The sequence below is a fragment of the Pezoporus wallicus genome, unplaced genomic scaffold, assembly GCF_028554395.1.
Source record: "Pezoporus wallicus isolate ANWC-B61680 ecotype Strahan unplaced genomic scaffold, APGP_CSIRO_Pwel_v1 contig_8397, whole genome shotgun sequence".
Taxonomy (NCBI): Eukaryota; Metazoa; Chordata; class Aves; order Psittaciformes; family Psittacidae; genus Pezoporus; species Pezoporus wallicus.
In genome coordinates, this window is record NW_026637200.1 from 1,371 (window position 1) to 19,873 (window position 18,503).

Sequence of the window (18,503 nt, forward strand, 5' to 3'; positions counted from 1 at the left end):
TTAGTGATTTTATAGAAAATTTTATAGAAAATGTTTTTTTTTTCTTAAATCTGATAATCAGATACTACAATGCTGCCCTGACTGAAATGGAGCTACACGAACAACCATAGACCTAGCAAATGTACTTATGTATTTTCCAACAACATAAATGCCTAAATATGAATGCTCCACCAGTTCAAACAACACTGGGAAAAGAAAGATTTAGCAAAAAGTGGCAGGAGAGGAAAAGAGAAGGATGGGAACACCTCAAGTTCTGGAAGGAAACCCCAAACATCATACTGCCTAAAGCACAGAACATGGCTGAGGAGAGGAGGAGATCCCTCCCTTGCATCAGCAGTGACACATCTTTGTTTATCAGCCTTTTCAGGGTTTCTACAGGGTTCCTGCTCTCCCCGAGTCTTGCACAGAGATTCTCTGCAAGAGCAGAAGAGTGGAAAAAGGGACAGACCACATGCCACATCTGCCAAATCGCCTGCTGCCTGCAGCACTAGAACCACATAGAGGTAGCTGATGTGGAAGCTCATGTGATTTTAATTATCTCCTCTTTCAATCTGTTCTTTTGTTGGCAACAAAGCTGCAGTTTCTGATGAGTTGACACAATAGGTACTAACAGAGTTTAGAAAAAGAAAAAAACCCACCAAACCAAATAACTTTTTATACAATGGAAAGAGCACAACACAAGGAGCTTTTGCATAACCATACTATGATTCCAGATAGCTCTCCTATTTTCTTGTTCATCAAGAAATATCAGTAACCCCATCAACAGCTGTTATTATATATATAATATATATTATATATATAACATTTCCTTATTTTTTCTCTTTGACAGATGAGCAGAATTCCCCATAGCTGGAAGCTGCTACAGACTCCACAGACACAGGCAGCCCCTGATGTACTGCAGCCTCCTCTAATTTCATTTTCCCTGTTCAGCATAACTGAACCAGTCAATGCAGCCATCTGTACTCAGTGCTAAACAGACCATTTTAATAAAGAGCTATAAAAGGTTTAATTCTTGCACTGAACCAGAACACATTCAGCATCTGGCCCAACAAAGTACCACAACTGCTCACTAACTCATTAGAAGTCCTTTTGGTCACTGAAAGCTGACCAAAGTGAATGTGACAATACAGAAAATATTAAAACTTATCTCAAAAAAGTCACATAAGTTCAAATCAATCATGACAAGAACATCCTGACTTTTTAAAAGGCAAAAGTTCATTTAATAAAAGATGAGGAAATTCATAACTACTTTTAAATACTGGTCAGTCATTTAACTAACACCTCACCCCAAATAAAAATTAATACATGTGATCTTTACTGTAAGGGTGGTGAGGCACTGGAATGGGTTGCCCAAGGAAGCTGTGAATGCTCCATCCCTGGAAGTGTTTAAGGCCAGGTTGGACAGAGCCTTGGGTGACATAGTTTAGTGTGAGGCGTCCCTGCCCATGGCAGGGGGGTTGGAACTAGATGATCTTAAGGTTCTTTTCAACCCTAACTGTTCTATGATTCTATGATCCTATGACTCTATGATCTTAGCCATAGCAATTCTAAAATAGTCACAGCCTAACATTGGGGTGTTTTTTTCCCTAAGGCATATTTATGGCAATCACATTAAACCCCAGAGTCCTCTAATACCGGCTTTTTATTTTGATACTTACTGCACAAAATCGGGGAAGAAGGTGTCTGAAGAGTCAAAGTTGAACCATCTTTGCGAGTGATGTTAACACGAAATACCAGCCTAGCACGTGTGCTCTTTTTCTTTGAGCCAGCAATCCCTATCCTAGCTTCAACATCAGCATTTCTCAGTTTCAGTATTCCCACGCAATCAACCCTAACAACAGAAAACAGTGGAGTTTAATAGAGTTTAATATGTTCAGCATCTTTAACAGTCTTTCAACTAATTACATAGGCCATAAGTCAAAACTCTAAGTAATTGCTGGAATATTATTTTTCTTTTTTTTTTTTACACGAAATTTCTATGTGAACTTTCTCATTACATAGCTTGGTTTTCAATTCAACCCTACATATTTTGGATGATGAATTATAAGAGGGAGGAATAATAAAGCAGCATGAATAAAACAGAAAATACAATGTAACAAAGCCATTCTTGTAAGCATTCAATTTATAACCACAAGTCTTCACCCTTCCATTCCTGTGTCTAGATCTGGGTTTGTAGGATTATTACTACAAAATATTCTGCATTCACTTAAAGCAGTAGTAGAAGAAAATGTACTGTAGTCATATTATTTTTTATGCTCAGCAGACCTTGGAAGCGATAGATACACCATACCATAACTGCAGTCCTCTGGGAAACATCAAAAACCAACCAAACACAGCCTGATGTGTTAAGAACGACATTGTCATTTTACCAGGACCTTAGGCTCTACACCCAAATAGTACAGGGACCATCTGATATCAAATTTGAGTACAACAAAGTTTTGTGCTGTATGAGGGCCAACATGCAACAGCTAGGGAGCGGAGAGGAGGGGAGAGGGATTTAGAAGGTGGCACTGGCATTGCTGTCAATAGGGAGGTGCTATAGCATCACTGAAATACTAGGAAGATTTGAGACATCAAGATTCCTTTCAAGAAAACAGCCTAAGCAAAACTTTTCTTCCCAGGCAATTCCAAATTCATCTTTATAGCATCTCTATACTTATATGGTTTTCCATTAATGCTTGAGGACAATTATAAAATTACTATCCAAGAGGCAGTTACCATGGGAACATATTTTACATTAAAAAAATCAAATTGATACAGTCTATTAGCAAACTATATCATCCTACTAAAGAAGTGGACACTGTCAATTGAATAAACATTTCTTCTCTTGAAACAAGACAAGCTTCCACGTGAAGTAGCAGCTTTCATCCACACACCTGTTGAAAAGAAGACCTACTGAAAAGAATTATTTGAAAGATCACTCCCTTTCTGTACCAAGATACATGTGAAAAGCTTATTATGAAATCACTTATATTCAGAGTTTGCTTCTGATTAGCAATTCTTACTTGTTAAAAGACAACCAGCAGAACCACTGACCAGCTTATAATTCATCTCATACCTGAATATGCATATAATTGATCAAACAGGACATGAAAATAATGTAACAGTTAACTGATAAAGTTTAAGGAAGACCTGATTAAGAATTAAATATAATAAACTGAGAGTGCCTGGTGTGTGTCAAGATGTTCAGACTTTTAACTACTAACCCACCCAACTGAAAAAGGAAAATTAATTTCTGAAAATAAGTGCCTTTTAAAAAAAAAAAAGGGGAAAAAAAAAGCTACAAAAAAAGCTACTCACGCAAGTGTCATATTGTTGCTTGGGTCCAGTCCAACCTCAATAACAGTAGTCCCCTCTATATCCACTTCTTTACAGGGAGTAGTGTTTCTCCCAGTAACTCTGCAGGCCTGGTAGAATCCATGTGGCTTCACTCGACCAGAGTCATTACCCACAAATACCTGAAGCACCACCGGCTCATTGTGACCTTCCAGCTGAAACATGGCAACACAAATCAAATATTTCAAAAATTGCCACTTAATTAAAACACAAAACATTTTACACAGCTGAATTAGTAAAGGGTACTCTGATACTCTACCATTTAAATGGAAAGCTAAATGAACAGTCTTTGTGTCATGTCACCAAGGTCTCCTTGGCTAGAAACAGCATCGCCACAGCTAACTTGTGTCACTTTTCTTCCCTGGTGTTCTTGTTAGAAGAAGGTATGAACGGTGCACAAGAGTATTTCACATCATCTGGGTGGTAACTGCTCCAGCTTTGCAATACCATTAGCAAGACAAAGTGAAGATCAGCTACTGATGGCAGGGACACCTCCACTGACAATATGCATTCAGGATAATCCTTCTTTTGCCAGACAAGTCACTTGTTTGTTTATACAGTTTTAATGTTGCATGTTGATTTTAGACTCTCTAGTTCTAAATCATCAAGTAACATGGTGTCCTGGGTTCAGCTGTAGCAACCAATTTTCTCCTTAGTAGCTGGTGCAGTGCTGTGATTTTGACTTTCGGCCTGGGAACACCAATGTTTTTAGTTGTTGCTAAGTAATGTTTACTCTGACCAAAGACTTTGTGAGTCTCATGCTCTGACAGGGAGGAGGGGAAGCCGAGAGGAAGCAGAGACAGGACACCTGACCCAAACTAGCCAAAAAGGTACTGCATATCACAGCATGTCATGCTCAGGATGTAGAACTGGGGGCAGTTAACTGGAAGGGCTAGATCACTGCTCCGGTCGGGCTGGGTATCGGTCAGAGGGTGGTGAGCAGTTACATTCTCTTCCCTTGTTATTTCCCTTATCGTTATTATTATTGGTGGTAGCAGTAGTGGTTTGTGTTATACCTTAGTTACTGGACTGTTCTTATCTCAATCCGCGGGATTTACATTCCTTCGATTCTCCTCCCCATCCCTACGGGAGCTGGGGGAGGAAACGGGGGTGGGGGGGTGAGAGAGCAGGCTGCGTGTTTTTTTCTGGGTTGCCAACTGGGCTTAAACCATGACACATGGTTTTCTTTAAAGGGCCACAGAATCTGCTGCTTCTCCTCAGTCTACTTACAAGTGATCCATCTGAATGGTTGCCCATGCTGCCAGGAAAGAGCAAGCACCAGATCTCTACTGAGCTAGCAATATTTTTACACTATACTTCCCCATCTTTAAAACACCCCTGAAAAGAAACACAAACAATAAAGCCCTCTTGTCCTTTACAGTTTTTTTCCCCAGTAGCTCAGATTTCCTGAAGATCCACTGACTCATTTTGTCTGTCCAGCCTGGACACTTTTATATGCAGTGTATGAACTAGTTTGCCTACTAGTAAAGCAAGCTTGAGCTTTCAGGAATTCAGTAACATAAGACTCTTCCAAACAGAATTTTCACTGATAGGTACTAAAGAGTAACTTGGAAAAGAATTAAAAGGAAATTCAGGTGAACAAAGGCCCATTAAGAAATTTCACATAAATGAACACTAAATTACCATAGCAACAGGATGATATGAATGGATTTTAATCTTATGAAACTTCACTGGATTCCTACATTACTCAGGAGGACTAAGCAAAGTGTTGGAGATGTTTCTAACACTGCCAAACATGACTTTAAAGATGAGTATACTCCTGCCCTGGGTTCAGCTGTAGCAGTCATTTTTTCTCCTGAGTAGCTGGTGCAGTGCTGTGTTTTCAACTTCAGCCTGAGAACAGTGCTGATAACACACTAATGCTTTTAGTTGTTGCTACATAATGTTTACTCTGATCAAGGACTTTCTCAGTCTCATGCTCTGCCAGTGAGGAGGGGCATGGGAAGACGGGAGGAAGCAGAGACAGGACACCTGACCCAAACTAGCCAAAGGGGTATTCCATACCACAGCACATCACGCCCAGTATATAAACTGGAGGGAGTTACCCGGAAGGCCCAGATCACTGTTCGGGTCAGGATGGCTATCAGTCGGCAGGTGGTGAGCAATTGTATTCTCTCCCCTTGTTATTCCCCTTATCATTAAAAATAAAAGCCTACAGCACGTGGGACTCCCAGGCGTTTTCCCATCCAAGTACTAACCAAGCCCGACCCTGCTTAGCTTTTTTTCTTTATCACCAGGTTCTGCACCCAGGCAGCGATATCTTGCCACAGTGCAGCAGCCCAGATGGGTTTACCTCCGCGTTGGCAGTTGCTCTGCTTCCATTGCTGCAACCACCCCCACAAGGCATTTGCCACCATCCATGGTCAGTACAGAGTATGACACATAAGGCACTACTGGTGGCAGTAGTAGTAGTTTTATATTGTACCTTGGTTACCGGACTGTTCTTAACCCGTGGGAGTTACATTCTTTTGATTCTCCTCCCTATCCCTCCGGGAGTGGGGAATAAGGGGGGGAGTGAGCAAGTGGCTGCGTGGTTCTGAGTTACCAGCTAGGCTTAAACCATGACAACTCCTATACTCTCTCAGCAGCACTCAGCACAAATTTTAAGGGCTCTATCATAAACAAAGCTTCTTTGTGGACCTGGTAAATTAGTTTGGATTGAGAACTCTTTGCTGATTTCCAAATTGCCATAACTATGAAAAAAATAGAAAGGGAAATGTCTTTCACACTTTGTATTTGTATAAGAGACAGAGTTGTCTACTTGCTTGACCTGCTGCCCACACTCCTCCCACTATGACCAGGATGACATTTGCCTCAGTTACAATGAGCATGCAATGCTAGTCTGTATTCAGTTCGGTGCCCATGCTCACATTTATACTCTTGTCACTTCAACTTTTGTAATGGTATTTGACAGTTCTTCTGTGTGTCTTTGTGTAAGTCAAGTAAAGCATTACTCCTGGTAAGCCTATCTACCATTTGCATTAGGAAACCTTCTCAAGTACAGCCCTCAAGTTCTTCGATTACTTCCACCAGGCTATGTAGCCATCCCTGCAGATGAACAGATGGCCTAAACCTTCCACGGTCAGAGATATCTCTATAAAGAAGACTACTGTATCATCTACTGTCTTCTTAGTCAGGCAGTCTGTAACAGATATGAAAACATTACCCCTGAAATTCCTCCCTCCTCTGGTCTCCAATTTCATGCTGAAGATCTGTGCAGACAAGGAGCTCCTCAGGATAAGTGACTTTCTCTCTTTATTCTAAACAGCTGATGCATATTCACAACTGCATTCCAGCCACAAAGACTAACCCAAGTCTCCGCATTTCCAGCTCAGTCACAACCCTGTGACTATGCAATGAAACAAACAAGACCTGCAGATTCACAAACTGGGCATTAGTGTGCAGCCACTGAAGAAGAGCATTTGAATGTCTCCCTTCTGAGCAGGAACGTGAAAGATCTCTTTGTAGGCTTCTTCCTCATGTTCCTTCACTTGTGTCCTCGGTTCAGCTGTAACAGTCATTTTTCTCCTCCTTAGCAGATGGTACAGTGCCCTGTTTTTCACTTGAGCTGGGGAGAATAGTCCTACCTGAAGCCTCTGGCAGAAAGCTGCAGGGGAGATTCGAGGTCGGCCCCTCGGCTTTTGGAGTCAGGGATACTGAGTATCTGAGTCCAGCTATACCCCAACTGAAAAAGAGATACTGGTAGTCTATGAAGGGGTTCGAGCTGCTTCAAAAGTGATTGGCACTGAAGCAAAGCTCCTCCTGACAACCCAGTTACCCATGCTGGGCTGGATGTTCAAAGGCAGGGTCTCCTCTACACATCATGCAACTGATGCTACATGGAGTAAATGGGCTGCACTAATTACACAACGAACTCAAATAGGAAATCCCGGTCATCTAGGAATTCTAGAAGTCATCATGGACTGGCCAGAGGGCAAAGATTTTGGAAGGTCACCAGAGGAGGAGGTAATGGGTGCTGAAAAGGCCCCACTGCATAATAAACGGTCAGAAAGTAAGAAGCGATATACCTTGTTTACTGATGGGTCCTGACATATTGTGGGAAAGCATCAGAGATGGAAGGCAACTGCATGGAGTCCCTTATAACAGATGACAGAAACTGCTGAAGGAGAAAGTGAATCGAGTCAGTTTGCAGAGGTGAAAGCCATCCAGCTGTGCTTGGACATAGCTGAACGAGAAAAGTGGCCAGTACTTTATACTGACTCATGGATGGTGGCAAATGCCCTGTGGGGGTGGTTGCAACAATGAAAGCAGAACAACTGGCAACACAGAGGTAAACCCATCTGGGCTGCTGCACTGGGGCAAGATATCGCTGCCTGGGTGCAGAACCTGGTGGTGAAGGTATGACATGGAGAAACATCAGAACAACCAACAGGCGGATAAAGCGGCTAAGATTGAAGTGGCTCAGATGGACTTAGACTGGCAACATAAAGGTGAATTATTTTTGGCCCGGTGGGCTCATGACACTTCAGGCCATCAGGGCAGAGATGCAACAAACAGATGGGCTCGTGATCAAGGGGTGGACTTGACAATGGACACTACTGCCCAGGTTATTCATGACTGTGAAACGTGCTGCAATTAAACAAACTAAACAGTTAAAGCCTCCTTGGTATGGAGGACGATGGCTGAAGTACAAATGGCCTGGCAGACTGACACACACTCCCACCAACCTGCCAAGGCAAGCACCACGTGATAACCATGGTGGAAGCAATCACCGGATGGCTGGAAACATACACTGTGCCCCATACCACTGCCCAGAACACTATCCTTGGCCTTGAGAAACAGATTTTGTGGCAACATGACACCCCAGAGAGAACTGAGTCAAAAAATGGGACTCATTAGCAGAACAACCTTGTAGACACTTGGGCCAACAAGTATGGCATTGAGTGGGTATATCACATCCCCTACCATGCACCAGCCTCTGGGAAAATCGAACAGTACAAGGGGCTGTTCAAAACTACACTGAGAGCGACTTTCAAACATTAGGATACACATTTACCAAAGGCCACTTGGTTGGTCAACACCAGAGGATCTGCCAACAGGGCTGGCCCAGCCCAGTCAGAAATTTTACATACTGTAGAATAGATAAAGTTCCTGTGGTGTACAGAGAGAATTTGCTGAGGAAGACAGTCTGGGTTATTCATGCTTCAGGTAAAGGCAAACCCACTTGTGGGATTGCTTTTGCTCAGGGATCGGGACATACTTGGTGGGTAATGCGTTAAGATGGGGAAGTCTGATGTGTACCTCAAGGGTATTTGCTTTTAGGGGAAAACAGCCAATGAGCTCAATTATATGCTGTTGCCTGCCTTATAACACTTTTATAGCACAACAGCTGGATGCCCATCTCCACCATTCTGGGCTTTGAAAAGTAGGTATGTGCTGTCATGATCATCAGCAGAGAATAAAGTCATGAGAAAAGCCGGCAGCAGCAGAACTGTCCTTAGATCACCACTGACTGACCCTGACTTCCCTCTGATCACCACCCCAACAAAGAATGAACTTCAATGAAACCAGATGAGCTCAGCAGTGATAAGAAGGGCTTGACAGTGTTGTCAGCAGGCAACAATCCAACACTACACACCATCTCTCCTGCTCTGAAAGACTGTTACAAGAGATGGAGCCTGACATCATGGACTGAATGAACTCAGTAAACTTTATAGGAATGGTCCATGGACTAAGGAATGATATTTCTCTCTTTATGTGTGAGTGTATGTACATATATATATATATATATATATGAGATAAAAACGCAGTGGTATATGGAAAAATATGAGATCGGACCATTATGTGAAAGGTATGGAATAAGGGGTGAGTACTGTCCTGGGTTCAGCTGTAACAGTTATTTTTCTCCTTCTTAGAATCATAGAATAGTTAGGGTTGGAAAGGACCTTAAGATCATCTAGTTCCAACACCCCTGCCATGGGCAGGGACACCTCACACTAAACCATCTCACCCAAGGCTCTGTCCAACCTGGCCTTGAACTCTGCCAGGGATGGAGCATTCACAACCACCCTGGGCAACCCATTCCAGTCCCAGTTTAAGTTTGAACCCATTACCCCTTGTCCTGTCACTACAGTTCCTAGTGAAGAGTCCTTCTCCAGCATCCTTATAGGCCCCCTTCAGATACTGGAAGCCTGCTATGAGGTCTCCATGCAGCCTTCTCTTCTCCAGGATGAACAGCCCCAACTTTCTCAGCCTGTCTTCATACAGGAGGTGCTCCAGCCTCCTCATCCTCCTCGTGGCCCCCCTCTGGACTTGTTCCAACAGTTCCATGTCCTTTTTATGCTGAGGACACCAGAAGTGGACACAATACTCCAAGTGATGTCTCACGAGAGCGGAGTAGAGGGGCAGGATCACATCCTTCGACCTGCTGGTCACACTCCTTTTGATGCAGTCCAGGATATGGTTGGCTTTCTGGGCTGCGAGCGCACACTGCCAGCTCATGTTCATTTGCTCATTGACCAGTACCCCCAAGTCCTTCCCTGCAGGGCTGCTCTGAATCTCTTTTCTCTAAAGTATAGCTGGTGCTCTTCTTAGTAGCTGATGCAGTGCTGTGTTTTTGACTTAAGCCTGAGAACAATGGTGATAACACACCAGTGTTTACTCTGATCAAGGACTTTTCAGCCTCATGTTCTGCCGGTGAGGAGAGCCATGGGAAGCTGGGAGGAAGCAGAGACAGGACACCTGACCCAAACTAGCCAAAGGGTTATTCCATACCACAGCACATCATGCCCAGTATATAAACTGGGGGGAGTTACCCAGAAGGCCCAGATAGCTGCTCAGGTCAGACTGGGTATTGGTTGGCAGGTGGTGAGCAATTGTATTGTGCATCACTTCTGTTAATTTTTTTTCTTTCCCCTTTTAGTTTTATATTCTCTCCCCTTGTTATTTCCTTTATCATTATTACTATTGGTGGTAGTAGTAGTGGTTTTGTATTATACATTATTTACTGGACTGTTCTTATCTCAACCCATGGGATTTACATTCTTTCGATTCTCCTCCCCATCCCTCCAGGAGCTGGGGGGAAGAAGGGGGGGGAAGTGAGCGAGTGGCTGTGTCCTTCTGAGTTACCGGCTGGGATTAAACCATGACCTGGGCTTTGGTCCCCATCCTCTGAGTAACTTACACTATAGTCCTCAGCACCAGGCTGGCAAGCCTCATCACCAACAACATTCACCCTCTCTGAGTAAGGTGAATTATATCAGTTATCCTTTTCTCCCCTCCAAATGAAGCAGGATGAACAAAGAAGGTAAACACATGCTGGAGAAACCAGCTATGCAGCCAAGGCCCAGATTCCTGACTGCAACTGCTCTATCCAGATCCTTCCCCTTGATCAGAAGGACTGAGGACACCATTCAGTCCTGTGCGATGCTCATCCCTGCCTCAGAGATAGCGACCAGCATCACCTAAACTTTAAGTCATCAAGGTCTATACAGGGAATAGGCTAAATTTGTCAAGTGCAGTTACAGCATTTCACTATCCTAGTTTTTCACGCTTCAACTGTCTATTTAGATAGTTTGTATAACTGTAGTCTAACAGGACATGCATCACAGATTATACATGGCTGCCTTGACATAAAGCTTCCTCCTTTAACTGTGATGTAAATGAGACCACTTGGTACCTGCAAGAGATAGAGTACAGTCTCTACAGCAGAGACTGCAACATCTCCCCCCCACCCCCTTTAAAAACAGAGATTCTAGGCCTATTTGAGATGAACCATTTACCATTCTACTAAAGCATCACTTGGGAAGGAGTCCCCATATCACCCAACACTAAGCAGCCTACCTTGACAGTTGGAAAGCCTTGCTGCGTCCGATCTTTCACTGAGCCTCGGCTGCCTTCAGTCAGATAACGAGCCCTGTGCTGGGTTTCCGGCTGTACCATGATCTTCAGCTCCTTCCCCTCACTCTTAGTTGGATACTGACCACACAACACTGGGGTCTTCTTCCCTCCAGCTCCTTTCTGGTTTTCTGATGCTCTGGGAAGTCAAAGCAAGCCATTAAAAAGATGTTATAAGCAGTTCCTCAATAAAAACAAACTAAATCACAGAAAAAGCTAAAAAGATGAAGAATGTATATTAACAGATAGAAGAGTTATAGTTGAGAGCAAACTTTGGAATTCTCTTTCTGACAGAGAAGGAAACCAGCAGAATGAAGAGGAATGACGCTTCCCTGCCTCCTCCATCAAGTGTAAATAGGAACTGCTTTTCAGAGAGTAAACATGAAGGGAAAAGCAATTAGCATTAAACTATGTTAAACAGAAGAAGGCTCACAATCTGCTTTTTCACAGTATTTGATACAGCCTGGTACTGTATGAATAAGCTGTTTCATGTCAGTAACAAACATACATAAGTACATACACACACAGAATGGATTTAAGGTCAAATTATATTTCTTTAAATAGGAAAACAGCCTCATGCCTGTCTCCACCTGAACTTACACATCCATGCAAACTCAAATACTAATTTTTATCAAAACAGACTGATAAATTTATGTTTAAACCAAATTAGTTATTGTAAAAAGCTGTGACATAATTGCACCAATTTGAAATCTGCAGTGTATGCAAAGAGACTGTTTTGTTCCAGGTGCATACCTTAAGATGTATCCTGTGTTCAGTTCCATAATTAAAACCTGAATGAAGAAGCCCTCCAAAGTATAACATTGTGTGATCAATTTTGTGTTCACTTTAAAGCACAATGGAATAACTCTTGATCTTATACAGAGCAGGTTTGTATAATGAAGTCTAATGACCTCATTTAACAGCAGCAAATGTAAACATGTCATGGCAAATAGTACAGGTAGGAAAAGGGCTCTTTACTACCAAAAAGTAGTTTCTAACAGCTAATGACTCAAGAAAGCAGTTTATATAACAGGTGTGAATTGCTTAAAAAGCAAACCCTGTTTCAATGTGCAACACATGGAAGTAATTTATCCAGGATTTTTAATTCTCATGGAAGGGGGTGAAAGAAATGCTTTTTCTTCAAAATTGTTTACTGAGAGCTTTGCCTCTGCAAGACTTTTTCACTGACCTGAAGGCTGGGGTACCCATAGCGCTCTCATTCCCAATTAACTGATGATTTATACTAACAAACATTATCAGCACCTTTCCTAAAACTCCTACTGTGCAACAAATAACACACAGCCACATGGTATGCAAACATTTCCAAGTCATTCCCCAGCCCCTGCACAGCCTTTCCCACTTTTCATAGCATGGTTTGGGTTAGAAAGGACCTTTAACCTCATCTAGTTCCAACCCCCTGCTATGGGCAGGGACACTTTCCACTAGACCAGGTTGCTCAAAACTCCTCCCAAGTTGGCCTTGAACACTGCCAGGGATGGGGCAGCCACAGCTTCTCTGGGCAACCTGTGCCAGCACCTCACCACTCTCACAGGGAAGAGTTTCTTCCCAAGATCTCATCTCAATCTCGCCCCTGTCAGTTTAAAACAATTCCCCCTTGTCCTGTCCCTACCTGCCCTTGTAAAAAGTCCCTCTCCAGATTCTTTGTCCACCCCTTTAGGCACTGGAAGCTGCTCTAAGGTCTCCCTGGAACCTCCTCTTCTCCAGGCTGAACAAGCCCAGCTCTCTCAACCTGTCTTTTCTTATGGAAGGGTCTTCTGCTCAAAGAAAGGTCAGGCACTTTGCTCCTTGATTTCACCACATCTCCTACTAAGCATCCAAAACATTTTAATACATGTAACAAAGGGTTAAAATGGACACTGCTGAGCAGCCATGAGCTCTGTGCTTTGTATGAATTTCATTCATGTTTTTCTGTTTGTGAAGGTGAACCACTTCCTCACAAACAGCCCAGCAAAACGGCCTGCTCATCCAGCTGAGTCCAGGACAGATGGCCAGTGCATCCCTGAGCAGCCCTGGCTGCCTTGCACACTCATCCTCAACCAAGTAACAGTAGAGAGGCAGGTTCTAGATTAAAAAAAAACAACAAAAAACAAACAGCATTAAAAAAACCCTGCAAGAGTACTATCTTTCTGCCAAGGAGTCCTGATTACTCTGCCACAGTCTGGTCAAACAAGCTGTTTAAAACAAAGTAAAACACTATGTAAAAACATACTTTCTCTTAGGAAAATGAAAGGAACAAAATTTCTCTTCAGTGTAGCACAGCCAAAACCTGTGATACACTAAATAAACTGTAATTAACAGCACTATGCTCCTCACTTCTGTACAAGTTAAACAAAAACACTAATCAAACTCAAGCTCATTAGATAATCACTCTATTCTTCCTCTCAGGTCATTACTCCAATGGACTACTAATTAAAAGGAATATGTATATGAACTTGCACAGAATATCTTCTCTTTTTCTCCCCCAGAATTTTAAATCACAGAGCTACAACCTCTTGGCTTCCCCCAGGTAACACAAGAAGTCACACTGGGCAACCCCAGCTGCTGCAGGCACCATCACATCCTTCCCAGCACTGTGCCTGGGCCCCATGCTTCCTGCACCTCGTCACAGGAGAATGCTCCACAGAAAGACGTCACACAAGGATTGCTTAGTTTGACCTTGTCACACATGGAAGTTCCTGCTCCCTAAATTAATAGGAGAGACTGAGATATTACTGAATTTCAAAGGAGAGCGTTAAGAGAGGCAGCCATCAAAACAAAATTCACTTTCAACACTCAAAATGCAAAGTTTTAGCAGTGCAACATTAACTTTCGTCTCTCCACCATAACTCTGTTCTCCTGAGAGTACTTTACCCTTAAACTCCAAGTTACTCGAATTGTCAACATACCATTATTTAATACGTTGACAAATTTATGCTGCCTAATCATTATTTTGAAAGTCTTCCCTCTAGAAACCGAAAGTAATCGTTACTTTCAATTAGAATAGCTGAACTTGAAAGCTATTGTAAAGCCTTCACCAGAACTCAGTGGTCTGTCTTCTCAAATTCCAAGGATATATCATTTACACATCCTTTTAATTTAGTTTATTTATAATTCTAATATTTATGCACATACACATAATAAAACATTTCATACACACATTTATTTACTAGTTTAACCATAACCAGACAATGTCTCCTCAAAGCAAGCACTTCTTTTCTAAACAAGAAATACAAGTAGCAAACCCTATGATTCTACTAGAACAAATTTCCTGAGTTAAGGTTTACCTGGTCTTGCACTGGCATCAGGGCTGTTCCCAGTGAAGACCTGAAAGTGAAGATGAGACCAAGCACATGGGAAATCTGAGCCTCTTTGCCCTAAATCAGCATTAATTCAACCATTTCTAGAAAGGCTTCCACAAATTCCAACAGTTTCCACAGGAAACTATTCCTAGCTTTTGAAGACCACCAACTAGAAGTGTCTTTTGAGGCAAATGCTATTTCCACTTCACAAATTAGTAAGGCTGCTTTCCTTGCTCTTTTCTTAAAGCCAAAAGTAAACCAACTCCCTTGGCTGAACTCCATAGGGCTGGAAAATTAAAAAAAAACCCAACCAAACCAGTCATTACTGTGACCTAGATTTGCAATGCTAAATCTCCATATTCCAGCTGAAAAATTACATTTTCTAATATCTTGGCCAGCTCTTGCCCCAGAGCTTTTATTCAAAAGGACAATTCTGTTACATAAGAGTTTGCTGCAGTTTCAATCTAGCCTGTATATGACTTGTTGGAAAAAAAGTTATCATCTCCCCCCGAGTTCACAGAGTATTCCTGACAGCAGTGATGAATGTTCACTGGGTAGCCCCTAATATTTTAGGGAACACTACAGTCTTGTGATGCTTTAGATTGAGATCACAGAGTTGGAGACTGGTTTGGGTTGGAAAGAACCTTAAGATCATCTATCTCCAACCCCCTGCCACAGACAGGAACACCTACTAGACCAGGTTGCTCAAGATCCTGTCAAACCTGACCTTGAACACTGCCAGGGATGGAGTATTCATATTGTTCCAGAGTTTACAAAATCTTTCCTCTCTGCCCAGAGATCACATTTACAGTCACAGCTCTTGTTCTCCAACAAAGTTTCTTCCTTTTGTAAGAGAGCACCTGACCCCCTCTGCTCAGTGGAGGCAGTTTCCTCCTGCCAAGCAGCTGCCTTACATACACTAATTTGCTTCTTTGGGTCAACCCTGTACTAAGGTTTTACTTTATTATCAGTGATTTCAGCTGGTGAAAACAAGAGATGCTGGACTGCAGTCAAGCAGTTACAACTAAGGGTTGTTGTAAGGAGACACCAGGAGACCCACTGGTCGGTGGCAGAGCCAACACCCCTGGTACCAGGCAGCTCCATAGGCCCTGATGTGGTACCTGACTGGCAACTCTGGAGAGTTTCTCAGAATCACTTTCTCACAGTGAAATTTTAAGTATGGAACTGCAATGACCCTGGGAATACAGACTCCAGGCTCTTTCCCTTTGGAATATGAGAAGTTCATAATATTTCCCATCAGCCAAATTTTCACATTCACCATTACTGTGATGAACATTAGAACATACTGCAAGCACATAAGAGTAAGAAAACCCAAAATACACCACCCCACCACCAAAAAAAAAAAATAAAATCAAAAAGCCAAATCTATTCACTCAACCATCTTAAAAGTACTAAAAAAGCCACAAGTTAAAAATAAAAATGCATCAACACACTACTGTAAACTGATGGACTTTTTCCTCTTTAAGCAACTACTGAAATGCATTTTGTGAACGGTATAAAGTGGAAGAGATGAGAGACCACCACCCAGGCATGCCCACGTACAGACACATGCATGCATATGACCCAGAAGCACAGAGAGAAACAGGATTAGAGATTTATTTCTGAAAAAATCAAAATACAGAAGTGAATTCACAAAAAAAACCCCAAAATATGGTTAACCAGTTCACCATATCATCTTAACAATTAATAAAAAAGTAAAGCATATGTTAACTTCAATGATGAGAAAGCCTAACAAGTCATTCACTTCTACTCCCATCACTCTCTCTATTTGATAAATAGAGGCAAACACAGAAGCAGGTAAAGTGTACAGACTGAAATCCTCACATAAAATCCTGCAAAACCCACTAAGATTTAGGATGCATCTAGTCCATTTCTGCCTTTCTTTTTAAATACATTTTCATTGCCATTCTATAAATGGATTGCACAATATTTGAGGTATTTCACTTAAACAACAATACAGATGAGCTCATCAGCCCTGCATTCAATGGTTGCAGGGAAGTTCACCTTTATCTTCTAAAAGATTACCAAGTCTAATGAGACCTTATCACAGGCTAGGACTCAAAAGGGAACAGCAGAGAAGGGATTTATGTGAGAACCTGAATGGAACACTTGACAGGGCATGGGGAGAGTTTTATTAGTTTGGTTTTACATATGGTGATAGGGAAAAAAAAAAAAAAGGCAGATACCAACCCATTTCCTGCTTTTGAGTTGCCTTTGCTGTCCGTGCTGAGCTGAGAAAGGACATAGTGAGGCGCTTTGGCGCTGTCGGCATCAAATATATCCATGTTGGACTCTTCACAATCTTGACGTTTGATCCCTGGCCTCTGCTTTGGATTTCGTTTGCGTGATTTACGTGGCACCTCAGTGTTATCATTGTAGAAACTGGTACTCATGTTACTGAAGTTGGAGGGTGAATCCTCCATCCACATACTGCAGCTCTGTTCTGACTCCAGTCCACACCCCTCATCCTGGCAGGACATCTGACTGTTGTCCAGCAAGTCCTCAGGTGGTGGCGAGATGTACAGGACTGTGTGTCTCTTCGGCATTGACTGCTGCTGCTGGACTGCATTACTGGTTAACTGCTTTTCACTTACCCCTCTGGTACTTACCTCCACAGCTGAGGAGCAGCTCTCCACTTGCATAGCCTTGCTGTTGGTGACTGAGGTAGAGTAAATGGTAGGACTGGATAAGGTGGTAAAGGAGCTGCAAGCACCGCCCATGGAGGAAGAGGAAGGAGCTGAAGAAGCATCTGCGGTGTATAATTCATAAGTAAATACAAGATACATGGTTCTGTGTGTGCTGGCTATAGCAGTCCCATTGACACAAAGTGATTTATGAACAGATTTCTTTCCCCCAACAAGTATTTGGAATTTGGTAAGTTTTAGAATGAAAATGCTTAAAGCAATACAGCCTAACCAATACAGTACTTTGGAAATGCCCAAATGAGATTTAGTATGAGCCACTGGAATCACCTTTTTTAAAGCTTAATTCATAAAAATGGCTGCAAGAAAACACAGCTTTCATTGCCTTGGCTGGACTAATTATTTGCGTAGAAGCCATTTCATCCAAAATAACGTAAGCCCCAATGCAAAATGCTTATAATCCACATTCAATGCTAATTAAACCATTTATTGTTGGACATTTTTTTATTTTTGAAAAAGACGGGACTGTGTTTAGCCACAAAATATTAAAATAAGTTTCTAACCTATGAAGCAGAGAACTACAGGTCATTTTTAATGCAGACACTCCCTGCTTCAGAGGCAAATCCTGGAATAAAAATATGAGAAAATAAATGAGAAAAGGAGCTGCTGATTATTCCATCATAAATGAGAAACAAAATATAAAATCAAGTGAGGTGGTAGGCAAAATGGAACTGGTATCAGTCACTATGACACAGCTGTTTGTGGGTGAAGTATCTGCATTGGTGACATGCTGATACAAGACAATGTGAAATTTCTGTAATTTGACTCTTTCAGTCAGTGTTTTTTCTCAAAACTTTATCAGCCGAGTCCCTTATGCAGACAGAGAAAGCTTGGAACAGACCTCTGAAAAGTTCATATGAAGCAGGTTATTTTAAAGAACATGACTGTAACTCCTCTGGAGTTCAGACAGATCAATCTTTTTTAGGAACATGAAAGGACAGCTAAATGATTAAAACAAATCCCTGAAATATTTCTGGACACCAACAGAATCGTTTCCACTGAAGAATTTTAGCGAACAAATCAGCTGAAAGCCTAGACTGAAATATTTCAGAGGAAGCAGTATGAACAATCATTAAGTCTTTATTCCTCAGTGAGCTGCAGCTGATTTAAAGAAATTTTATAGTCAGATTTAAGCTACCTGCAGGGGAAAGCTTTCTGTATTTCTGCCCTGCTGACCACACCTTGCACAATAAACCAGAACCACAGAAATAAACTAATTTTTGAAACAAACTGTACATAATATATATACATACTTATCCAATATGTT

At 42.0% G+C, this 18,503-nt stretch overlaps 1 protein-coding gene across 3 annotated transcripts; it reads right to left on the bottom strand.

Annotated features, from left to right (window-relative positions):
* Nucleotides 1–1,582: 1,582 nt before the first annotated feature.
* Nucleotides 1,583–17,933, bottom strand: LOC130596439 (nuclear factor of activated T-cells 5-like). Of its 3 annotated transcripts, none has more exons than XM_057404036.1 (5): nt 17,740–17,933; nt 16,725–17,283; nt 11,161–11,353; nt 3,301–3,491; nt 1,583–1,831 (listed from the first exon to the last, which is right to left on the bottom strand). In XM_057404036.1, the coding sequence occupies exons 2-5, from the start codon at nt 17,252–17,254 to the stop codon at nt 1,612–1,614; spliced, it is 1,134 nt and encodes a 377-aa protein (XP_057260019.1). In that variant the 5' UTR covers nt 17,255–17,283; nt 17,740–17,933; the 3' UTR covers nt 1,583–1,611. The 3 variants fall into 3 exon arrangements, with proteins under 3 accessions (XP_057260019.1, XP_057260018.1, XP_057260020.1); XM_057404037.1 differs by adding an exon at nt 2,787–2,876 and having other exon boundaries at nt 1,759–1,831; nt 16,725–17,933; XM_057404035.1 differs by having other exon boundaries at nt 16,725–17,933.
* Between the last annotated feature and the right edge of the window lie 570 nt (nt 17,934–18,503).

Bases quoted from the DNA above. Each gene is read 5' to 3' on its own strand.
- LOC130596439 (XM_057404035.1), bottom strand. From the start codon at position 17,320: ATGTATCTTGTATTTACTTATGAATTATACACCGCAGATGCTTCTTCA. The intron at 3,492-11,160 runs GTAGGCTGCTTA...GCCATGTTTCAG, and splicing joins AAGGCTTTCCAACTGTCAAG to CTGGAAGGTCACAATGAGCC. The intron at 1,832-3,300 runs GTGAGTAGCTTT...TTCTGTTGTTAG, and splicing joins AGCAACAATATGACACTTGC to GGTTGATTGCGTGGGAATAC.